Here is a 26,425-nt window from a genome sequence, read left to right as displayed (position 1 = left end):
GGGTATACTTTGCTTTCAACCACACATTAAACTTGAGACATCTAAATACTACCTGCCGCAATATTTTCACTACTCACCAAGAGCTGAAAGACAGGCAGTTCACTGCATACAGCACTCCTTTATTATATGTCTCTACCAAGATCCGCTTGTTAGCAAACTCAGCGCCCCATAACTCCAGTGCCACCAAGACTTGGAACAACTCCAACAATACAACATTCCTAATAGCGCCAGCGCTCACCCAGGCCTCCGGCCAAGCTGCACAACACCAGTGCGTCCTCCAAATGGCACCAAAACCTTTGGAGCCGGCTGCATCTGTGAATAAGCGAAAATCACGAGCCACTACAAACTGGTCTTGAAAAAAGGACTTCCCATTATAAATGTTGAGAAAACTGGACCAGACCAATAAATCCTCCTTAATGGGCATTGTTATCCTCACATGGTCCAGCGGAGATTTCAATCCAGCTGTGGCCATGTAGAGCCGTCGGGAAAAAATCCGGCCAACTGGCATGATTCTACATGCAAAGGCCAGAACTCCCAAGAGCGACTGCATCTCTTTCAGTTGAACCTTTTTTTTTGCAAGACTGATGCAATCAAAAACTTCAATTTGGCCAATTTCGACAATGGCAAGCGAAATTCCAGCTTGCAGGTATCAATTTCGATCCCTAAGAATTCCAATGTTGTGCTAGGGAAACAAGTTTTCTCCTCAGCCAAGGGAACACCAAACTCCAGGCACATATCTTGAAAAGCCTCCAACAACGCCGCACAGCTCCCTGACTCCGCCAAACCAACAAACAAGAAATCGTCCAGATAGTGTACTATACTATCCGACCCAGACTTAACGCTCAATACCCAATGCAAAAAGGTAGAAAACGACTCAAAGTAAGCACAAGACAAGGAACAGCTCATTGGTAGGCACCTGTCAAAAAATAGCTACCCTCAAAATGAAAGCCTAAGGAATTACAGGCAGCCGGGGAGACAGGCAATAGCCTAAATACTGATTTGATATAAGCCTTAGCCAATAATGCCCCTGCACCGAACATCCTGATCTTAGCTACCGCCTCCTCAAAAGTAGCATAGGATACAGAGCATAGCCTGTAATCTATGTCATCATTCAATGAGTCCCCTTTGGGGAAGGGCAAATGATGTATAATCCTAAACTCGTTAGGCTCCCTTTTAGGAACTACCCCCAAAGGGGAAATCCGAAAATTCTCAAAGGGGGGTTGCTCAAATGGCCCTGCAATCCTCCCTTCTTTCAGTTCTTTACTAAGCTTGTCCCTAACTACCTGAGGGAATTGCGCCACTGACTTCAAATTATCCACCATTTTACAACCCAAACCTAAAAAGGGTGGTAACGGAAACCCTTGCCCAAAACCTTCATTGAGTAAACCCGCCTTCTCCCTGCTTGGGTAAATGTCCAGCCATGGGCGCATTTTTTCCAGCCTCACTGGCGTGCAGGCTTTTAGGAAAAATATCTTGCGGCTGACTAGTGCCTGCCACTGCATTCCTTTTAAAGTGGAGTTCCACCCATAAATATAACATTACATCAGTAGTTTTAAAAAAATGTCATTAGTCCTTTAAGAATTTTTTTTTTTTTTTAGATGCCTTCAAAGTGTTGTTGCTAGGCAGAATAGTTAATCTTCCCACTTCCTGCACTTAGGTGCTTAAGCTTCCTAACCTACACCGCACAGACTCCTGGGAATGTAGTGGGTGTAACTTTCCAGGAGTCTGTGCACTCCCCAGTCTCGAAGAATCATGTGACTTGGACAGTACAGGTGCTGAAACCTGATCTGAAACCTATACAACAAAGGAAATTGTGGCGCTGCAAATTAGTAACACATGGGTAGAGAAAAAGTCCGCTGAATAAGTGATGAATCCTTGTTACAAAAAATAAAAGAAAATTCAAAAAATATAAAATGACAAAAAAAATAATAATAATTAAATGAATGAACCTGGGAATGATGAGTGATGCGATAGGTCTTGGAGGGAGAGACACTGTTCTGTGATGAGCTGATTGTCCCAAAAACGCTGTCCTAGGGCAAGCCTTCCAAAGCAGGGGAGACCAGAGCAGGGACTCCAAACATGTATACAGGATAAGAAAAAACAAAAAAACAGAGGGCGCCTCCAGGTTAAACGTTTAAGAAGCTTTTTTAATACACAGACAACAGTGTTAACTTACATTATAAAATCCTAAAATCCAGTATGGAAGTTAACTCGATCAATGCTGAGGGGGGCGGGTAAAAGGGACGTTGATCCGGGCTGGTTGTTTTGCTGTTTTTGCTCTCGGGTATCTCTCCTAAGCCAGTCAGTCCTTTTGCTGTAAAAACAGCTGGTCCGGAGGGATAGTGGAAACGAGGCCCGGAGCTCAGCGTAGGCCGCGGTGACGTCACCAAATGCGACAACGTTTCAAAGCTGGCGCCATCGGATGACTTAGCGCGCTTCTTTCTCAAGCATGGGGAGATGAACGTGGAAAAAAGTCTATTTGTAAGTGTACAGACGAGCACCATCTTGTGGAGGAAAAAAGGAACTGATTCTACTTTTTAGAAAAACCACATGAAATACTGCACGCTCAGGACTGGCATATGGGCATGTTTCCAGTGACAATAAATAAAAGCATGTTAAAAATATATATATATATATGTCTTTGGAATACCTTGGGATATACAGGAATACCAATGATAAGTAAAATAAAATAAAATAAAAACTCTTCTCTTAAAAATTTTATGTGTGTGGATATTTAATATATTAACAGAAAATTGGTGAAAAATAGGGCTGAAATTTAAAAAAAAATATATATATATATATCAAGGATAGTATGTATATTAAATCTAAATTAAAAATTAGGGAAAATTAAGGTTAGACTTTAATTTAATAAAGAATATCAAGGATAATATATATTTAGATTTAAATAATGCATTTAGGGGTCATTTTAAAAGATGTATTAATATTATGATTGGTTCCATGCAACTTTGTTTGTGCACTCCGGGGGACCTCGCACACATATGTACAGTAGGAGAAATGTTTTTATAGCAAATATTATTTCATATATATTTATATAGCATCTTTCATTCTGGACTGATTATTGCCTAACACATAATTATTTTTCCGTTGATGGTCAATTTTATTTACAGCAAAAAGGCACAACCATGGGCGCTAATTTTGCACCCTCCTATGCAAATCTATCCATGGGCTTATGGGAAGATAGGTATATCTGGAATAACAACCCCCATGCTAAAAATTTAGTTTTCTATGGCAGATACATAGATGATATTATCATCATATGGAGTGGCACACAAAGTGATTGTGAAGATTTTGTCCAATATTGCAATACTAATGATTATAGTTTAAATTTTACCTTCGTCACAGACCCAGATAGACTAGCATTTCTGGATCTGGAACTATACCATTTAGACAACACCATTCACGCTAGAAACTACTCTAAACCCACTGCAGGCAACTCACTTTTACATTTCAAAAGTTGCCACTATCTAAAATGGAAAAACAATATACCGAAGGGCCAATTTTGCCGGTTACGGCGAAACTGTACCGCTACCATCGACTATGTTGAACAAAGTAAGACACTGACTAAGAAACTACGGGAAAAGGGGTACCCTGAATCTTTAATAAAAGAGGCATATACTCAAAAAAAATTCTGCAAAGTTTTTTCTGCAAAGTGCTTCAAATAAAGTGCTCTGATTCTTGAACAAAAAAGATAATGCCCGCTCTTGTCACCAGTCTCGTGCCCTTCTAGGGCCAAACTCACCACAAGTTGTTGGCCTATGGCCGCATCACCCCTTACGTGCCTGATCTCGGAGGTTAAGCAGGGTAGGACCTGGTTAGTACTTGGATGGAGGATCACCTGGGAATACCAGGTGCTGTAGGGGGCGTAGATGCATGGCACTGTGCCACTTCCACTTGGTAGAACGCATGCTGGCTTCCGCATGTATCGGAGCAGTGGCACCCCAGTACATTTTGGTGGCAGATTATTCTGAATGCAAGGAAAGGTACTAAATTTTGTGACTTTTATGATTTTTTGGGGATGTTTTAACCTCCTAGGACCCGCGCAATAGTCGAATGACGGCTACAGCGCGGATCCCAAAATCCAACAGGACGTCAATAGACGTCCGCCCCTTTGGGCGTTCCCCGCGCGCGCTCCAGAGCGCGCAGCGGGGAAAATCTGTGTTGGCCGTGTCCCTTGGACACAGCCAATTACAGATCGCTGTGAACGGCCAATCAGAGTGGCCGTTTGCTAGGCGATCTGTGCGGCCAATGAGAGATGATCTCATATGTAAACATATGAGATCACCTCTCATTGCCGTTTTACACAGAGACAGCGGTGACATAGGGACATAGATCGGTCACCTCCCCCAGTCACCCCCCCCTCCACCTACAGTTAGAACACTATACAGGGATACATTTAACCCCTTTCTCACCCCCTAGTGTTAACCCCTTCAATGCCAGTCACATTTATACTGTAATTAGTGCATATTTATAGCACTGATCGCAGTATAAATGTGAATGGCGCCAAAAATGTGTCAAAAGTGTCCGATGTGTCCGCCATAACGTCGCAGTCCCAATAAAAATCGCAGATCGCCGCCATTTCTAGTAAAAAAAAAAAAATAATAAAAAATAATAATTCTGTCCCCTATTTTGTAGGTGCTATAACTTTTGCGCAAACCAGTGCTTATTGCGATTTTTTTTTTTTTTACCAAAAATATGTAGAAGAATACGTATCGGCCTAAACTACGAAAAAAAAATTTTTTTTTTTTTAAATTGGGATATTTATCATAGCAAAAAGTAAAAAAAATTGTATTTTTTTAAAAATTGTCGCTCTTTTTTGTTTATAGCGCAAAAAATAAAAACCGCACAAGCGATCAAATACCACCAAAAGAAAGCTCTATTTGTGGGGGAAAAAGGACGTCAATTTTGTTTGGGAGCCACGACCGCGCAATTGTTATTTAAAGCGACGCAGTGCCGGAAGCTGAAATTTCACCTGGGCAGGAGGGGGTATATGTGCCCAGTAAGAAAGTGGTTAATAAATCAATAGCATTGCGCAATAAGATAGTTTTGGTTCCTTTCCTATGTGAATGGAGTATTACGGTGCTGTGGATGGTGACTTACCACGAGAGGCATCAGAGACAGTGGGCCATATTCTCAGAGAAGTTACGATGGAGTAAGTCAGATACTCCATCGTAATTCCCTTTTTAGGCCAATGTATCTATGCTCCTGATTCTCAGAATCATTTTTGCATAGATACACTTAAGATCCGCCATCTTACACTGGCGGATCTTAAATGCAATGACGCCGGCCGCCGCTAGATGGCATTTACGTGAAGGAGTCATTTGCATATGCAAATGATCCTTCTACGCCGATTCCCGAACGAGTTCACGTCGCGTAACCGTCGCTAACGTCGTTTGCGTAAGCGGAAACTTACCCCTGCTATATGAGGGGTAAGTTTCCGCAAGTCTCGCGTAGGCCATGTTACGGATGGCGTCGGGTCCCCGTCGTGTTTTTTCGTCGGATACGTCGTTTACGTAAGTCGTTCTTGAATACGACTTTACGTCAATGACGCACACGTCGGCGTCATTGACGTTTTCCGCCGAGAACTGGAGCATGCGCACTGGGCTTTTTGCAGCCCGGCGCATGCCCAGTTCTTTTGCATCGGGGGCGCGCTTCATTTGAATAGAAGCCGCCCCCTTGGAGATCCGCCAGGCTACGCCGGGACACTTACACTCCGCTGTCCCAACTTATGGAGCAAGTGGTTGGGGAATACAACACCTGCTCCAGTAAGTTGGGACAGCGGAGTGTAAGTGCCCTAAGCGAAGCAGGCGGAGATTCTTTGAGAATATGGCCCAGTATGCACAGTTTGACCTACCTCATTGTGCACTCAGGAGGTCAACAACTTTTCCTTTTTCAGAATGGGGCATAGTCACTTTGTCCAAGAATTGCAGTGCTTTGTTTGATTTTGCACTTCAATAGACTGTTAGCACTTTATAGTTGCACCTTATAAGTTGTGGCATTAGATTGTATAAAGTATGACGTATAGGGGGGAGCTCAGCTATCTATATTGGTGGTTTCAAAAGTAGGTTGCAGTTGCACAATGGAATTAGCAGCAGCTTCCCAATTATTATTATTTTATCAAATCATTCACATATTATTTTTTTGCACAGATTGGCAATTGACCCATGGTTTCAGGTAGTGCAGTTATTGTATAATTCACAATAATGGCATTATTTACTTATATGAAGCCTGTCCGTTTTATGAGATTTTGCCATGCAATATGAACCCATGAGCTTGAAGCACTTATGCAGCGTAAACACGCTTGGAATTTTGACAACAAATGATCGATGGGACCTTGTTGTCGAAAATTCCGACCGTGTGTAGGCTCCATCGGACATTTTCTGTCGGAATTTCAGACAACAAAAATTTGAGAGCTGGTTCTCAAATTTTCCGACAACAAAATACGTTCTCGTAAATTCTGATCGTGTTTTGACAATTCCGATGCACAAAATTCCACGCATGCTCTGAATTAAGTAAGAGACAGAAGCGCTTGGTCTGGTAAAACTAGCGTTCATAATGGAGATAGCACATTCGTCATGCTTTAACAGACTGAAGTGCATTAGGCTGAAAAACGTGAATCGTCTCTCACCAAACTTCTACTAACACGACTGGTATTAAACTTCCCTTTAATAGTGCCGTTGTACTTGTTGTACGTTACCATGTTCATGGCATTCAGAATTTCCGACAACATTTGTGTGACCGTGTGTATGCAAGACAAGTCTGAGCCAAAATCCGTCTGAAAAAAATCCACAGTTTTGTTGTCGGAATGTCCGATCGTCTGTACGCGGCATTACAGTTTCTCACCACAGGATTTTTCAGCTCTCTCACATCTGACACATGCTTGAACTCTGGTGGTGTCTAAAGTGTCTTTAGTCAACACATACACTTAAAGCGGTGGTTCCCCCTTAAAAACAACTTTTTTTTATTCCACTGGCCCCCCACATTACAATCGAATTAAGGCTATTATTTTTTTTTTGCTGCTGTACATACCTTGATACAGCATCTTCACCCGTGCATCCGGGTTGCGAGTCCCGCGGGAGTGGGCGTTCCTCACATGTGTTTGATTGACGTTTTTCGGAAAAACGAGCTCCCCCCTGTCGCGTAAGCCGCGTCACGGTTGGCGAAAGGAGCCGAACGGCAAGTCGGCGCTATGCTGCGCATGCGCATCGCCGTTCGGCTCCTTTCGCCAATCGTGACGCGGCTTACGCGACGGGGGGAGAGCTCGTTTTTCGGAAAAACGTCAATCAAACACATGTGAGGAACGCCCACTCCCGCGGGACTCGCAACCCGGATGCACGGGTGAAGATGCTGTATCAAGGTATGTACAGCAGCAAAAAAAAAATAATAGCCTTAATTCGATTGTAATGTGGGGGGCCAGTGGAATAAAAAAAAAGTTGTTTTTAAGGGGGAACCACCGCTTTAAATTGAAAAATACTGTATTTATCTCCAAAGAAAATAATTTTTTTGACAACTGCTGAACACATATACCACATGTGAGAATAGTTAATGTACAGCAGATGGCACCAACAGGCTGCAATAGAGAAAAACTCAGAATCCCTTTCCTTTATGAGCTATATAAAACTATATAAAGCTGTAATAGCAGGCAATACTTGTACGGTAGTGGAGGGGAACAAGGTGAAGGAGTGCAATCAGCTTCACTAAGTCTGGGAGACAAGAGAAAGCTTGAAGCCTCCATCCTCAGGATGACAAAGACCCTGGCGGAGACTTGTTCCAGCTACTACACCTCTAATAACACATTTATCAATAGTTTTGGGTGCCCAAGAAAAGATGACACTGTGGATCTCATATACTGCTGTGGATTCGTTGACTTAAAATATTGCTGCAATGAACCTGGAAACTATTTTCCCTACAAACATGATTACATGTTGTCTCTTAGGTAAGATATTTTATCATGAAAACTTTTACTATTGGTGTTTTGGCATAACAGGTGGCTTTGTCGGCAAAATAAAATTGATTTAAAATTAGCGATATAATTTTAGTAAGCAATTCGAAAAGTATAATAACTCTTTAATAATGTATTTAAACTTCAATGCTCTGAATGTTCATTTGAAGTATAATTCTTGTTTCCAGAATGAAAAACTATGCATTTTATTTAAAAAAATATATTTTAATACCAAAGTTTTAAATAAAAATTAATTAGAAAAAACGAATTAATACTTTTTCTGTATGTTAGTTGTGCTGTTCTGATTGCATTTGCTACTAAAGGGGTAGATTCACATAGACTTACGACGGGCGTATCAGTAGATACGCCGTCGTAAGTCCGAATCCCCGCAGTCGCAACTTTAAGCGTATGCTCAAACTGAGATACGTTTCAGCGCAAGTTCTATGTGAATACAGGACTTGCTGCTCAAGCTTACGGCGGCGTAGTGTATCTGAGATACGCTACGCCCGCCTAATTCTACCTGAATCTAGCCCAAAGTGTTTTTTTAGCCCATCAGAAGGTTTCTCAATTGTTCTTTATTGTTTGACCTCCATGTCTACCGATTTCTATTGCCACACTTTGCTCATGGGGAACAAGAAAAACTGTAATGCTAATCAAAGGTGGAATGCCTAAAAAAGAGTCATTAGAAGGAATATGTAGATATTTATATATATTCCAAAGCTTTGCACTGTCCTCCTTCTTATGTACTTTCTAGCTGGAAAGCTACCGATAGACACAAAATCAGTTGTCCAATCAAGCTGTTTTAGGGCTCATGTATACTACAACTTCTAAATTTGAATTTAGGAGCTTTTTGTATTTTTTGCTTATGGGCCGGATTCAGGTAGATCGGCGCATAGTTATGCTGGCGTAGCGTATCGAATATATGCTACGCCGATGTATAGCAGAGCGGCGAGCACAGTATTCACAAAGCACTCGCTCACAACCTTGCGCCTGCGTAACGTAAATTCCTTGGCGTAAGCCCGCCTAATTCAAAGTAGGTGGAAGGTGGGCGTGATCCATTTAAATGAAGCGTGACCCCATGCAAATGATAGGCTGAACGAACGGCGCATGCGCTGTCCCGTGGACGCATCCCAGTACGCATGCGTCAGAATCACGTCGTAAATACTCCATAAGATACGTCTAATCACTGCCTACGACGTGACGTAACCTACGCCCAGCCCTATTCACGTACTACTACGTAAACGATGTAAAATACGACGGCTGTTCCCTGGTCCATACCTTAACATGACTTACCCCTGCTTTATGAGGCTTAACTTTACGCCGGACGTACGACTTACGTAAACAGCGTATATTAATGCGCCGGGCGCAAGTACATTTGTGAATCGGCTTATCTCACTCATTTGCATATGGGAATCGAATTTCCCATATGCCTCCAGCGTAAATATGCGCCCAAGATACGCCGGCGTAGGCAAGTTACGTCGGTCATAAGAAGCCTATTTTCAGGCGTATCTAGTTCTATAGGGACAGCGCACAGATACGACGGCGCATCGTTACACTTACGCGGCGTATCTCGAGATACGTCGGCGTAAGTGCTACGTGAATCCGGCCCTATGTATCCATGTAACACACTAGGCTTTTAGGATTGTTTAGGAGCTGCTGCGGTTAGGAGAGGTTCAAACTCCCTCAACAACCCTCTTCTGAAGGCAGAAGAATCACTTCCAGGAAAGGAACATTTTAACCACCGGATGCCAAGCGTGGAAAAATTGCAGTAAAATTGTGGCGTGATTTTGCCTTTTCCTGCAGTCGGTCTAACTAGTCTGTATGTACATGAGCCCTTACAATGCGAGGCAATCTCATTCCATGTGGGTCCTTCATTACACCTCTAACTGGCGCCTGTTTAGAGGGACAATTAATTTGGCAACTTAGAGAACTGGTCATTATTTTTACCCCTAGATAGGAAACATAATATTTGTCAGCAATAAACAAGTTTCTAGGATGACCCCACTGCTCCAAACTCTAATCACCCCTGTTCGCTATGGGTGTGCCAATTGCTGACCATGGAAGTCCATACCTGATCTGTGTAAACTCCATACAAGAAACAAACAACTTCTCATGGATAGCATGTCTTTCACAAAGTTTTATTCAACCAAGCATGGAAATCGCTCCGCACGGGAGCATTTCAAACCCTTTTGAATATGCCCAGAAGGTTAAAAGCATTTGCGCAGGATGTTTTATAGGCAAAGACTTGCAGTATTAATGCTTGGCTGAATAAAGCTTTGCGAAAAGAAGTGACTTTATAGTAGCCATTTATTTTTCAGCATAAATAGAGACAAATTATACAAACTGTACATAATATAACTGGGTACTGACATTTATAGGTAAAATTGATCCAGGGAAAATTTGATTGCCTCTCGGGGGATCAAGAAGGATTTTTTTCTCCTGCTGTAGCAAATTGTATCATGCTTTGCTGGGGGTTTTCACTTTCCTCTGGATCAACTGTGGGTATAGAATTGGGTATATTGGAGTGTATAATATTTTTTATTTTATTTACTTCATGGTTGAACTGGATGGACTTGTGTCTTCTTTCAACCTGACTAACTATGTAACTATGTAATTTGAAATATTCAAAGTGTATCTAAAGGCACTTTTTTTTTACATTTTTGTGTAGAGTAGGGAAGGGTTAGAACCTTTATCAGGTTTGTATTGTTGTCTGCACCCCTGCTCAAAACGTTTACTCTTTTTATGTCTTTAGGCATTGTCATCAGGATTGAAAGTGAGAGAAAATACCCACATTTTTGTTTTTTAGGAATGAAGGAGAATTCTTCCCATGTGGAAACTCCTTGCAGCGAGTGTGACAACATTTAACTTTGAACAGATTTCTTCTTGCATCCTGTTATCTCTGCAGGACAGATATTTAAAGCGGTTATATACCCAAATCTGTAACTTTGCATGTAGTATGTCTCCTAATCTCCCCAATCTATTGCCTTTTTTTTTTTGCCTATCTGCTTCCTTTCTGTGTTATCGCTAAATTCACGAGTGATGACGTCGATACGCTCATGCGCCGTATCATCGATAAATCCGGCAAGCCGTGACCCTGCCGGAAACATTCTTTGTGTATGTCGGGGATGTGTCATTTCCTGTTGTTGACGACAGCCCCGACATCCCCCCATGGCTAGGCAGATATTTCCTCCCCAAGAGGATCATGGTTCCCTTGTGACTCCTACGTCACAGGGATGAAGGAGACAGTTGTTTCTGGAGCAAGCTGTGAGTCACTATGCCTCACCTATGCCTTGTTTCCAAAGTAACCGGAAACGAAGAAGAGGCTTGGCTATGTTATTACTGCGCATGCGCGGGATTACCGCGACGATTAGGTACTGAGGGCGGAAGTAAATATCACATCAGACTAGGAAGACCACAGTGGAGATGGCGCAGGCGAGGATACAAGAGAAACGTGGGAACATAAGACATAAATGCACACGATCGGATATCTGATGGAATCTAATCTGATGGATTTTTTCGTTGGATATCCGATGAAGCTGACTCATCAGTCTTGCCTACACACCATCAGTCAAAAATCCAACGTGCCCAAAACGTGGTGATGTAAAACCCTAAGACGAGCCGAAAAAAATGAAGTTCAATGCTTCCGAGCATGCGTCAACTTGATTCTGAGCATGCGTGGCTGAACAGTCCATCGGTCTGTTTTCATCGGACAAACCGACCGTGTGTACACGGCTTAAGATAAAGATTTTATGTATATACATAGAGATCAATTGTTTTTAATTAAAGAGGTCTTTCATAATATTAGGAAATTGTAATTAATGTTGGAGGGTTTATTACCGCTTTAAAAGAAGTCTCCCCAATGGGACACAAATAGCATAAAAAACAACCTAATAGGACTTTAACCCCTTTCTACTTTACTCAAAATTAAAAGAAAGCTAGCATTTGAATTATGCTTGGACAATGTAGGTTTGATTCGACCACTGGTGGGATCTCTTTAGTAGAGTATCCATTTCTTCCCACCATCCAAGGAGTCTCTTTCTTCCTGCTGTATAAAAGGATGTTTCAGACTACTTTCTGCAATACTTCAATATTGCATTTGTGTAAACTCCAACATGGAGGATGAAACAAATGGCTGTGCCAGATGGCTTTAACCTCCCTGGCGGTATGATTCTGTCTGGAATTACGTACCAAAAGCGGTACATTTATTTTGCAAGGAAATTGGTGTTTTATACTGTAGGCCTGTAATTTTTAGAAATAACTCACTTAAATCTGACCAAGCAAGAGTCTTGTAGGCATCCCGGGTATGATTTTTTTTTTTAAAACAAAATTATAAATTATAATATAATAAATAATTATAAATAATTATAACAAATAATAATATAATTATAATAAAAATTATTCAATAATGTAATCAACTCAAAATCACTGAAATTTGCAGTTGCAGAATTGTCGCTGTCATTATTTTATTTTTTTTATGACGAATTTCCCCGCAAATCGCTATCGCACAATTCTGCAAGTGATTATAATTTATTATCGCTGTTTTCTAGCTGATCTAAAACCATTTTTGACATAAAGGGACACTTTTGGACAATCTACAGTTTGCAGGCAGAAATGACATTTTTTATTATATAAAAGTACATGCAGGGCACTGGGCAGACCACTAGGGACAAGGGGGGTGTGTATTTTTTACATACAGTACTGTAATCTATAAGATTACAGTATACTGTATGTAATGTGTTTGTTTACTTTTTTGAATTTGGCGCCGTTCTCCGTCCCCGTGCGTCGTAACGTCGCAGGGAACGGAGATCGGCGTCACACGGGGACTGTGAATCGAGCGAGGAGGTCCCGCTCGCTCACACAGCGGGTGGCATCGCTGGATCCAGGGACAAGGTGAGTAAACCAAGCCTGTGGATCCAGCGAAAGGTAAGCCCGTCCAGCCCGAGCGTGACTCGGGTTTGCCGATCCTAACATGTAAAACCAACCCCGAGTCGCGCTCGGGTTTACCGTCAGGGGGGTTAATAGTGGATCAATGGATATAAATTCTTCTGGGTGATTAAACTGGCTAGCACCCTCCCAAAATCCTCCATCATTGCATAGACGGAGAGATGGCAGAGATTCCTGATTCTTATTGGTTAATATTTGTAATTGCAATTTATTTAGAACCATGCAAGAGGGTCTTCACACAGCACTCCTGTTTCACTATAGTTGGATATAACACTACAACTACTACTAGGATAATGTATAGTATACAATAACTTTTTGTATAACCTCTTTATTTTCTAAAGGTTATTTTAAAAAGCTGATTATTTAAGTGTGAGCTGGTATGTGGCTTCAATTTGTTAGTGTATTTAAGTCTACTAGTACATTTAACACTACCCTCCCACCCAGACTGACAATGCTCCTGTCTGCTGTGCCTCCCGTCTTGCGTGAATAAGGTAGGGCTCTGTGGGGAGGGGGAGTGCTGTGTAGTACAGGAGGCTACTATCAAGGGGGATCTGTGATGGGGGGTCAGCCTGTTATGGGGGGTCAGTCTGTGATGAGGTTCAGTCTGTGATGGGGGGGTCAGTCTGTGATGAGGGTCAGTCTGTGATGTGGGGGTCAGTCTGTGATGGGGGGATCAGTCTATGATGGGGGGATCAGTCTGTGATGGGGGGTCAGTCTGTGATGGGGGATCAGTCTGTGATGAGGGTCAGTCTGTGGTGGGGTGTCAGTCTGTTATGGGGGGTCAGTCTGTGATGGGGGTCAGTCTGTGATGGGGATCAGTCTGTGATGAGGGTTAGTCTGTGATGGTGGGTCAGTCTGTGATGGGGGGATCAGTCTGTGATGGGGGGACCAGTCTGTAATGGGGGTCAGTCTGTGATGAGGGTTAGTCTGTGATGGGGGGTCAGTCTGTGATGGGGTGTCAGTCTGTTATGGGGGTCAGTCTGTTATGGGGTCAGTCTGTGATGGAGGATCAGTCTGTGATGGGAGGTCAGTCTGTGATGGGGGATCAGTCTTTGATGGAAGGTCAGTCTGTGATGGGGGATCAGTCTGTGATGGGAGGACAGTCTGTGATGGGGGATCAGTCTGTGATGGGAGGTCAGTCTGTGATGAAGGTCAGTCTGTGATGAAGATCAGTCTGTGATGGGGTGTCAGTCTGTTATGGGGGGGTCAGTCTGTGATGGGGGTCAGTCTGTGATGGGGGATCAGTCTGTTATGGGGGGGTCAGTCTGTGATGGGGGATCAGTCTGTGATGAGGGTCAGTCTGTGATGGGGGGTTAGTCTGTGATGGGGGTCAGTCTGTGATGGGGGATCAGTCTGTGATGAGGGTCAGTCTGTGATGGGGGATCAGTCTGTGATGAGGGTCATTCTGTGATGGGGGGTCAGTCTGTGATGGGGGGATCAGTCTGTGATGGGGGGTCAGTCTGTGATGAGGGTCAGTCTATGATGGGGGGTCAGTCTGTGATGAGGGTCAGTCTGTGATGGGTCAGTCTGTGATGGGAGTTCAGTCTGTGATGGGGTGTCAGTCTGTCATGGGGTGTCAGTCTGTCATGGGGGTCAGTCTGTGATGGGGGCCAGTATGTGATGGGGGTCAGTCTGTGATGGGGGATCAGTCTGTGATGAGGGTCAGTCTGTGATGGGGGGTCAGTCTGTGATGGGGGATCAGTCTGTGATGAGGGTCAGTCTGTGATGGGGGGTCAGCCTGTGATGGGGGGTCAGTCTGTGATGGGGGGGGTGATGTTCAAGGGAGGCTACTATGTGGAGGATATCATGTGGAGTCATAGCACCAATATGACACGCGGAACTCCGCTAAAATAAATTTAAAAGCAGCTTGCCGCTGCTTTTAAAATTCAACATCAAAATGCTGTATTTCACTATATAAGCTCAGTTTAGTGTTAAAAATATGTTTGAAATGTGGGTGGAAAAAGATGTCTGCTTGACGACTTCAGACTGTAGGCTTACTACAGATGAGTGCGAGATGATCAAGACGGGACGTCACTAATCTGAGGGGGAAAAAACAGGCAGAGTGTAGAGGGTTGACCTGTTGGGTCCCTCTGGACAGTGATTACAAGGTAATTTCTAGGTTTGCAAAGTCATTTGGTGCACAAAAAGTGGATGTATATCCTTTTGCTACCGAGGAATATTTTGAAATGACATTTTTGCTCAAAGTTCAACTTTAAGAAAATACTTGCAAGATATGTTCATGGTTTTCTGCAATGTGAAAGGCACACATCGAGCTGCTACATCATTATACATATACTGTATATGCAAAGGAGGGTCATGGATACTGAGATATAAATACTTTACCTTTGCATTTCAAATGCTACTCATCAGTAAATGTCAATTTCAAATCCCCGCAGAACAATGATGGATGTGAGTTGAGTTGAGCATGCAGACAAATGCTATTGTTATATTAATCATTAATTCAGGGACACTCTACATTCTTATACAAAAATATGCTGTAAATATGAAGCAGACAGTTTATAGCATAACATGAATATAAAGAATACCTAACAGTAGATTCGTTGATCAAGAAGGAGAGTTTTTAGTTTAAACCAAGCCTATCTCTAAAACCAAGGGGTAGATTCAGAGAGAAGATACGACGGCGTATCTCCTGATACGCCGTCGTATCTTTGAGTCCTGCTAGTCGTATCTATGCGCCTGATTCATAGAATCAGATACGCCTAGATTTGACTAAGATCCGACCGACGTAAGTCTCTTACGCCGTCGGATCTTAACTGCATATTTACGCTGGCCTCAAGGGACGTGTACGCTGATTTACGCTTAGAATATGTAAATCAGCTAGATACGCAAATTCACGAACATACGCCCGGCCAACGCAGTACATTTACGACGTTTCCGTAGGGCTTTTCCCGGCGTATAGTTACCCCTGCTATATGAGGCGTATCCTATGTTAAGTATGCCCGTCGTTCCCGCGTTGAATTTTTAAAAGTTAAGTCGTTTGCGTAAGTCGTCCGTGAATGGGGCTGGACGTCATTTACGTTCACGTCGAATCCAATGACGTCCTTGCGGAGCAATGCACACTGGGAAATTCCATGGACGGCGCATGCGCCGTTCGGGAAAAATGTCAATCACGTCAGGTCAAGCCTGATTTAAATAACACACGCCCACCTCTTCAGAATTTGAATTAGACGGGCTTACGCCGGGCTATTTTTTTAAGAATACGGCACTTGCCTGTAAAAGTTGTGGCGGCGTAACGTAAATAGGATAAGTTACGCCCGCACAAAGAAGCGCCATTCTACCTGAATCTACCCCCAAGTCTCTAAAAAAAAGTCTTGCTTCTCAGAACTGTGGTTTTGCCTTGCCTTGCCCTGTAGCTATTTAAGAAATGATTGCAATATACAATAAGTTATATGTTACACTACTGTATACCCTATGTTTATACAAGCAGTTAGGGACTGCAGGGCCAGGAGAGAACCCTTATTTGAGTCCCTGGAGGAAAAAAAAGATTTTCATGCCAATAAAAAAAAAGTGCTTATTACATGCACTTGTTTATTGTGTCTTGCAACATTGATTGTGTTGCTTATCTTGGAATTGTTTTTATCTCAATGGACATAATGTAAGGATGCTAACCACAAATACCAGGTATAGGGGACGGGGAATGGGATCTGTATGAAGCACAACAAAGCCGGCCATACATGGATCGAAATTCAGCGAATTCATTCGGGAACCAACGTACTAATGGCAGGGATATTGGTATATTGGTTTATGAGCTGTATCAGTATATGTTATCAAGATAAATATGAAATAAATGGGTGTAAGGGTAAGGGTTAGATGAGGTGCAGTTGGTTGTCATGTCCTTCATGCTTCCCTCTTTATTGGGCTCCAAGAAAGGGTCACATGAGATGTCTATCCCGGGGGGTTCTTCTGGGCTATGCTGGCACTTTTGTACAGGGTCACTGCCTTACACACGGGGTACCTTTACTAAAACAACTAACTGATCTCTAACAAACTCTCACAATGTTACTGTACATCACCACTGTCACTTGTGCAATTAGGAGGGACATGCAGAGCTCTTGCCCACACCACCTGTCCAGTGTACCATCACTACCTCACTGAGCTCACTCCCAGTAACGGTATGGGGTTCTGCCGTACAACTAGCACGAATTCCATGCATGCACTTCACTTAATTCTTTGTCTTCCATAACTGTGTACATGATGCCACATGTATGCGCTTAACGTCCCTTGGTAACCACTTGCATCTTCACACTGTATTAACATTATATTCATACCCCAATGTGCTTAGTGACCCGAGCTGTAGACTTGGTAGCCGGTTACTTGCATTATACCCGTTGAGTAATTCCAGACCAGGCAAAGTTTCAAAAGCTTTAAGCTTTATTGAATAAATTAACACGTTGACAAAGACAGATAACAATCCTGAATAAAGTACAAACTGTAGTGTATTGTGGGTGTGGTTTTATATAGGTATATACATATATGTATGCATATACTGAAGTTTTACACTTCTTTAATTCTTTTCACACCACTGTCATGTCTCTGAAAAAATTAAGAAATAAAACTTAAATGATCTGCAGAGAGTGGAAATGCTTTCTGGATATGATGTAATTTCAAAGCAACTGACTGGAGCAACGCATGAGGACTCTACTTCTTATGCCGCGTACACACCATCGCTTTATGTGATGGAAAAAAATGACATTTTCTGTGAAGTAAAAAACGACGTTTTTGAAACTTCAATTTTCAAAAACGACGTTGCCTACACACCATCGTTTTTTCACAATGCTCTAGCAAAGCGAGGTTATGTTCACCACTTTTTTCCATTGAAGCTCGCTTCATAACTAGCTTCTGGGCATGCGCGGATTTAAAAACGTTGTTTTAAACTTCGTTTTTTGCTACACACGGTCAATTTTTGTGAAACAAAAAACTACGTTTTGAAAAACGACACAAAAAATTGAAGCATGCTTAAATTTTTTTTGTCGTTTTTCACAAGACATAAAATGACGTTTTCCCCCACACACGGTCATTTAAATTGACGTTTTAAAAAAGTGATGGTGTGTACACGGCATTACACATACAGAATGAGCTAATTCATATATGGTACGTATCAGCTGCTAATAATTATACAGACAGCTTAACATAAGGACAACAAAAAGGCAAAATCATAAGCTGGATACTCCAATGACACAGTAAAGTGTCAGATCACCCAAACTACATTCTCTATGCAAAAGGTGTCATAGCAGCCATTAGGAATCTCCAACACCCAGCACGCCATGGCAGTCACTGGTATCCCACATTGAAATTGCATACTAACAGTTTAATCAAATAATAATAATATTATCTAAATAGGAGAAAAAGCAGCACAGCTGATGAGAACGGTCTGATGGATTTTTCCATCAGTTAACCGATGAAGCTGACTGATGGTCAGTCGTGCCTACACACTATCAGTTAAAAAAACGATCGTGTCAGAACGCAGTGACGTAAAACACAACGACGAGCTAAAAAAAACAAAGTTTAATGCTTCCAAGCATGTGTCGACTTGATTCTTAGCATGCGTGCATTTTTAACTGATGGACGTGCCTACAAACGATTGTTTTTTTTTCTATCGGTTAGGTATCCATCGGTTATTTTTAAAACAAGTTTCAAATTTTTTAACCGATGGATAAATAACCGATGGGGCCCACACACGATCGGTTTGGTCTGATGAAAATGGTCTACCAGACCGTTCTCATCGGATTGACCGATCGTGTGTACGCGGCATTAGTGTTATGTCTTGCACCTCTAAACAATTTATTTATTCGTAAAACTATATTGGCAAGCTAAGAATTATCAATAATTGGATGCTTAATAAACACATGAAAGAATAATGAGAGATATGACATAATAAAAATAAGTGGACGTTCTGTAATGTTGAAGACATTTTGTAACTGGACGTTCTGTAATGTTGAAGACATTTTGTAGCTTATACAAGCCACTTCTTGAGCAGATGTTATTGTCCGGGAACAGAGTAGGAAGTGTGAAAGTTGTGGAACCACCTTGTTCTATATAAATAATCCCATCTTTGGTGTCAAAAACGCCTCATAGGTGTTAATCTTTTGATTTATATTGCTAAAGGTGTGAATTATCAAAATGCCAGGCTAGAGACGTTAAAACAGCAATATATGTCGGACCACCCTTGTTCAAGGATGGTTGTACCAATTTGATGTAGAAGGCCTCTTTTACACCTCTTGCAAGACAGTTTTCCACTGTATCCAAAGTATGCACTTCACTGTCCTGAAATGAATATCCTTTCATTTAAGTTATAGGAAAACTGCTGAGTCTTCATCTATATAATTTGTTTTCCTATGATGCAATAAAAGTTACCACTTTGAAGGCACTGTGTCTACAGCTGAATTAAAAATCAATTATCTTTATTACATAAATGATTAAAATTACATATTTGTACAAACAATGTGATTCCACTCAAATAATATCACTAAAATGTATGGTTGTCTGGGTCCCCCCCGGACACACTTTTTATGGTATATAAACTGGCTAGATAATATCCCTTAGTCAGGGGAGTTGACAGCAACCACGGCCCCTAGATCCGGCTCAACAAGTTTCATGACTAAGCTTCATCAGGAGATTATAATAGTATCTGAATGAATAAAGAATATTGGGTCTGTCTATATATATCCATAATAACATTAAACTTTAAATATCACAAAGACTTACAAAAACAATGTTGCATCTATCACATATGGACAGGTGGGGGCTGAGACAAAACACACACAGTGAAAATCTCCAGGCAAGCATGGGGGCCCACTTACAGTTTCAAAATGCCTGTGCAGTTGGTATACAAGTGAAAAGGGATGTGAAGGGTTAATTAAACACTTTCATTAGCTCTGTCCATACAAAAGAGCATGGAGGAGGTCATGTCCATAATGGGGATGGTATTGACACAGCCCAAATGAACCAGAATGACACAAAAGTGATATGGTCCAGAAATATTTAGACAGAATAAAGGTGAATAAAACAACTGGCCCAGATGGCATCCATCCACGGATCCTAAAAGAATTGAGCACTGTCATTTCAAAGCCGTTGTTTCTAATTTTTGGTTACTCTTTAATGATTGACTGGCATAGTACCACTGGATTGGTGTAAGGCAAATGTGGTGACTAGGGTTGAGCGAACCCGAACAGTAAATCCCGGACCCGAACTTTTTCCAATTATTCGGGTTCGGGAAAAACCCAAAGTCCGTACCGAACCAGAATAATTGGAAAAAGTTCGGGTCCGGGATCGGAGTTCGGGAAAAGAAAATGCGCGGAGGTACCCGCAAATTCAATAACCAGACCCTTTAGGTCTGGTATGGTATGGATATTAAGGGGATATTGATATGGATATTAAGGGGATATGGATATTAAGGGGAACCCCGCCGTCAATTTAAAACAAAAATTACGTGCGGTTCCCCCTAAATATCCATAACCAGACCCGTTATCCGAGCATGTTGACCTGGCCGGCCGCAGAAAAGAGGGGGGGACAGAGTGCGGCCCCCCCTCTCCTGAACCGCACAAGGCCACATGCCCTCAACATGGGGAGGATGTCCCCATGTTGATGGGGACAAGGGTCTCATCCCCACAACCCTTGCCCGGTGGTTGTGGGGGTATGCGGGTGGGAGGCTTATCAGAATCTGGAAGACCCCTTTAACAAAGGGGACCCCCAGATCCTGACCCCCCCCCCCCTGTGTGAAATGGTAATGGGGTACACTGTACCCCTACCATTTCACAAAGGAAGTGTAAAGTCTTGTAAATAAAAAACACACACACACCGTAGAATAAAGTCCTTTATTAATAAAAAAAAAAAAACTCCAGCGGTGATAATCCACTCGTTCCCGGCTTCCTGCTCCAACGCTGTCCTGATCCAGCGACGAGTGCGGGTGATCTCCAGCGATGAGAAGATCCTGCGACGGGTGATCTCTGCTCCAGCGATGAGAAGATCTATTCATCCGGAGCGCAGCATCCCCGACCTCCTCTCACCACTGGACACAGCCCAGCGAATGACGTGCTGAAGCTGTGACACTACTTATATAGAGGAGGCAGGGCCACCCGTCACGTGACCCCGCACCCTCTGACGTACTCTCTGCTACGTCACTTCGGGAAGCCCAGGAAGAGGGAAGCCGGGGCTTACCCAGTGACGTAGCAGAGGGTACGTCAGAGGGTGCGGGGTCACGTGACGGGTGGCCCTGCCTCCTCTATATAAGTAATGTCACAGCTTCAGCGCGTCATTCGTTGGGCTGTGTCCAGCGGTGAGAGGAGGTCGGGGATGCTGCGCTTCGGATGAATGGATCTTCTCATCGCTGGAGCGGAGATCACCGTCGCAGGATCTTCTCATCGCTGGAGATCACCCGCAGCCGTCGCAGGATCAGGACAACGTTGAAGCAGGAAGCCGGGAACAAGTGGATTATAACCGCTGGAGTTTTTTTATTTTTGTTTTTTTATTAATAAAGGACTTTATTCTACGGTGTCAGTGTGTTTTTTTTACAAGACTTTACACTTCCTTTGTGAAATGGTAGGGGTACAGTGTACCCCATTACCATTTCACACAGGGGGGGGTCAGGATCTGGGGGGTCCCCTTTGTTAAAGGGGTCTTCCAGATTCTGATAAGCCTCCCGCCCGCATACCCCCACAACCACTGGGCAAGGGTTGTGGGGATGAGACCCTTGTCCCCTACAACATGGGGACATCCTCCCCATGTTGAGGGCATGTGGCCTGGTGCGGTTCAGGAGAGGAGGGGGGGCGCACTCTGTCCCCCCCTCTTTTCTGCGGCCGGCCAGGTCAACGTGCTCGGATAACGGGTCTGGTTATGGATATTTAGGGGGAACCGCACGTCATTTTTGTTTTAAATTGACGGCGGGGTTCCCCTTAATATCCATACCAGACCTGAAGGGTCTGGTTATGGATATTTAGGGGGAACCGCACGTAATTTTTTTTTAAATTGACGACGGGGTTCCCCTTAATATCCATACCAGACCTAATGGGTCTGGTTATTGAATTTGCGGGGACCTCCGCGCATTTTTTTTTTTAAAAGTCCGTGTCCCATTCACTACAATGGGGTTCGGAGTTCGGGTTCCCAAACCCAAACTTTTTTTTTCAAGTACGGGTTCGGACCCGAACCCGAACATCCAGGTGTCCGCTCAACTCTAGTGGTGACTATATTTAACCACTTCCAGACCTTAGGTGTTTTTCAGATTTGGTGTTTGCAAGACTAAAACAGTTTTTTCTGCTAGAAAATTACTTAAAACCCCCAAACATTATATATATTTTTTTCTAACACCCTAGAGAATAAAATAGTGGTCATTCCAATACTTTTTGTCACACCGTATTTGCGCAGCGGTCTTACAAGCGCACTTTTTTTGGAAAAAAATCACTTTTTTGAATTAAAAAATAAGACAACAATAAATTTGGCCCAATTTTTTTATATATTGTGAAAGATAATGTTACGCCGAGTAAAATGATACCCAACATGTCACGCTTAAAAATTGCGCCCGCTCGTGGCATGGCGTCAAACTTTTACCCTTAAAAATCTCGATAGGCGATGTTTAAAAAATTCTAGAGATTGCATTTTTTGAGCTACAGAGTAGGCCTAGGGCTAGAATTATTGCTCTCGCTCTAACGATCGCGGTGATACCTCACTTGTGTGATTTGAACACCATTTTCATATGCGGGCGCTACTCGCGTATGCGTTCGCTTCTGCGCGCGAGCTCGTCGGAACAGGGCGCTTTAAAAAATGTATTTTTTTGTTTTCTTATTTACTCTGACCTCTGATGTTTAAAGGGCTTGTAAAGGATTTTCTTTTTAATCTTAATAGCTTCCTTTACCTTAATGCAGTTCTGTTTTCATGTCCTCATTGTTTGTTTTTGCTCTCAAGTTGCTGTAATTCTTCTCTGATCTCCACACTTCCTGGTTGTCTGTTTCCTGATAACCACAGTACTGGGAGCTTTCTCTCTGTGGTCACTAATCAAGGAGGTGTGATTACTGTGTGTCTAAAACCCCACAGCACCAATCATTTTCGTTTTCCAAACCATCACTGCCCTGTATTGGCTCTGTGGCTCTGTACATCACAGAAGCAGGAAACAACATGCAGAAACTAGAAACTACAGGTACATTATATGATTGATTTTTATCTATTTTTAATCATTTTTAAAAGGAATCAGTTAACTATTATGGCCCGGATTCACAAAGCACTTGCGCCAACGTATCTCGAGATACGCCGCGTAAGTGCAAATATGTGCCGTCGTATCTATGCGCCGTGCCCAGAAACCGAGATACGCCTAAAAATAGGCTTCATCCGACCGACGTAACTTGCGTACGCCGGCGTATCGTGGGCGCATATTTACGCTGGACGCATCTGGCTCTCCCATTGATTTGATATTCAAATATGCGGGAGATACGGCGATTCACGAACGTACTTGCGCCCGGCGCATGCTACGCAATGTTTGCGTAAGTTGTAGTTTCTGCCTAAAGTTATTCCTCATAAAGCAGATGTAACTCAGCAACAAACGTGCACAGGTCAGCTGGAGAGCAGCTGCAGTAGCACCGTTAAGGATGAGCTGAGCAACCACACTTGCAGGACAACACATCTGTATGCCAACATGCCAGGGGCAGCCATGGTCATAGCACTACTGCGTCCACAGGCACGGAGGAGGGCACGAGAGAGGATATACCGAACGCGCATGAACGTCTTTGGCATGGGGGAATCGGAGGTGTACCACATCTTCAGATTCAGCCCTGATGCCATCCTTGAATTAGCCAGAGCCCTGCATGATGAAATCACCAGCCAGACACAACGCTTACATGCAGTACAGCCACTGGTCAAGGTACTGGCAACACTCCATTTCCTTGCCAGTGGATCTTTCCAACGTACAAGTGTAGTCGTGTCTGGGATGTCACAATCCACCATGAGTGCACCAGGTTGTCCCCGCAATCCTCACATGCATGTCCCACCACATCATCAAACCCACCCATGAGCATCTGCGGCAGAAGGCAATGGCGGATTTCTACAGAATTGACGGATTCCCACGCACCGTGGGGGCCATTGATTGCACACATGTGGCACTACGGCCCCCCCATGCCACAGAGCACATATACCGCAATCGTAAGCAGTGGCATTCCATCAACGTACAGGTGATAGCCGATGCCCAATGCCTCATATTGTACGTCCGTGCCAAACACCCCGGGGGCCAGCCATGACAGCTACATATACCGTCAAAGCAACATTCCAACAGAATTCGAACAGAACGTGTACAGGGACAGCTGGCTGGTTGGTGAGTGACATGGGTGTCAGGCATGACTGTCCGACCCCATGATGCAGACATCACGAGGGGCACATGCATGACTAACATCCTCCTGTCTTTTCCCTTCCAGGTGACTCTGCATATGCACTTGGGCCCCATCTCCTGACTCCATACCGGAATCCCCAAACCAGAGGCGAGAGAAGATACAATGCTGCACACATACGTACCCGTGCAGTGGTGGAGCGCACATTTGGCATCCTGAAGTCCCGTTTCCGATGCCTGCATAAGTCCGGGGGGGACCCCGTTGTATTCCCCAAACTTTGTGTGCCAGATCATCGGTGCATGTTGCGTGCTGCACAACTATGCCATGAGAAAGGGCCTGGAGATTGACATATGTGATGACTTGACCCCCAAACCAGACAGTCCCCCCCCCTAACCGAGGCTACCCCGTCTGCTAAGGGAACAGCAGTCAGGAGTTGCCTCGTGGAACGCATCTTTGCACGTTAAACACACACATTCATCATGGCACACGGACAATGCACGCATGCACACCACTGTGTTCCCTAGCTCACGAACACCACATCCACCTCACATTGGTTTAGCCCAAGTCCACTGTGCAGGACTTGGGAGCAGCAACGCCACGCCAAGGCCCCAATGATGTTGCTGTCCATTCATACCACATTCACACGGTCGTGGGGATAACCTCTCCCCGACGACCCAAGGTGACACGCCTTGCTGGCAGGAATGTCACCCACACATTCACACACCAGTCACACTGTAGCCTGCACTACTGACCGACTACAAAAAAAATAAAAGGGATCATGCTATTGGCCGACATGGCATGCCCTTATAGGAGGACGGCACATACTTCTGTGCACGTCTCTCCAAAAAAAAAAAAGCTCATAGTCTAAACAAACAAAAAAAAGAGCACTCATTTGCCCTCTCGTGGGCCAGGCCTGGTGCCACGGGTACGGCTCCTCAGTTGTCTGGGGGTAGCCTCGGGTGGGGCATCAGGAGGAGGATCATTCCCTGGTCTGTCACTCCTGGCAGATGCTGGCTGCATGCCCTCCAATGCAAGGGCAATGCGGGTGAGGATGGAGTTCGTCTCCATCTGCATCCGCAGCTGGCGGGTGGTGGTCTGCTGCCGGTGGCGCCTGGTCTGCCTTCCCTCCGCCTCGATGGCAGCAGTGTTGGCCTGTACAGCCACTCCCAGGCTCTTCACCTCTGCCACGAGGCCTGCTGTTGTGGCCTGTAGCTCCCCAATTGAACGGGCATGATGCTCCAGGCTGGCCTGCACATTGGAGCCCTGGTCCCCAGATGGTGAGGGACCCCCTGCTACCATGTGGTGACGCATGGCCTCCAGGGTCTGGGCTTGGTCACCCATGCAGGTCACCATGGCAGCGCAGTTTGCGCTCACATCCTGCAGGCTGTCAGAGATGGAGCTGCTCTGCTCAGCCTGCTGTGTGAGGCACTGCTGCATAGCAGCTGCGGTGCCCTGCACAGCCGCTGTGCATTCAGCCTGGGTCTTGGCTGAGGAAGCCAGGCTGTCTGCCACACGGCGCAGGTCACCGGCTAGAGCACCCATGTGGCATGTCTGCCGGGCCTGTTTCCTCTGCAGCCCTTCTTGGAGGGCTCCGGGTACACCCCTGGTCTTTCGTAAAGCCTTCCTGGGGGATGGAGAGGCTTGTGCCCGTCCGGACGGGGTAGCACTGGAGGGGGTAGCCCGGGAGGGGGTTCCTCTGGATGGGGTAGCCCTGAAGGGGGTTCCCCTGGATGGGGTAGCCCTGGAGGGGGTTCCCCTAATGGGCGGGGTGGTGTCTGAGGGTCCAGGTAAGGTGGAAGCCTCCTCAAAATAGAGGCATTCCTCTGTGTGGATATTCACTGGCTCCTCCTCTACTACCTTTAGAGGAGAGGTGTGGGCACTCCCCTCCACCGATATTACCGGGCTTCCCAGGGGGTCAGGCTGAGGCAGAGGATGTTCCGGGGATGGCATGGGTCGGACAACGGCAGACGACAGCCCAGCTCCCTCTAGCACATCTGTGGATGACACAAAACATTCACATGTTGGTGGACCTACACACTTGTCACATGTTCCCTTGCACCCCCTCACATGCTACACACCGAATGGGGCATAAAACACACTTACCTCTCCTCCTCAAGTCCTGGTCACTGGAGTCAAAGCCCTCCATGCCCTCCACCTGCTCCCGCTCCAGACAGCTGGCGATGACCTCCTCCTC

General features: G+C 44.3%; 1 protein-coding gene across 1 annotated transcript in view; it reads left to right on the top strand.

The window, feature by feature from the left end:
- The first annotated feature begins 7,660 nt into the window (after positions 1-7,660).
- SHISAL2B (shisa like 2B) overlaps positions 7,661-26,425 on the top strand; it is an 81,491-nt gene continuing 62,726 nt past the window's right edge. Inside the window, exon 1 of the mRNA XM_040340305.1 lies at positions 7,661-7,954. Coding sequence (XP_040196239.1) covers positions 7,761-7,954 — 194 coding nt within the window. The 5' untranslated portion in view covers positions 7,661-7,760. The remainder of the gene's footprint in view (positions 7,955-26,425) is intronic.

This window comes from Rana temporaria, chromosome 1 (genome assembly GCF_905171775.1).
Source record: "Rana temporaria chromosome 1, aRanTem1.1, whole genome shotgun sequence".
In the NCBI taxonomy this organism is placed as follows: Eukaryota; Metazoa; Chordata; class Amphibia; order Anura; family Ranidae; genus Rana; species Rana temporaria.
The sequence above is the reverse complement of the archived record's forward strand: the minus strand, read 5'-3'. Positions and strand labels throughout refer to the sequence as shown.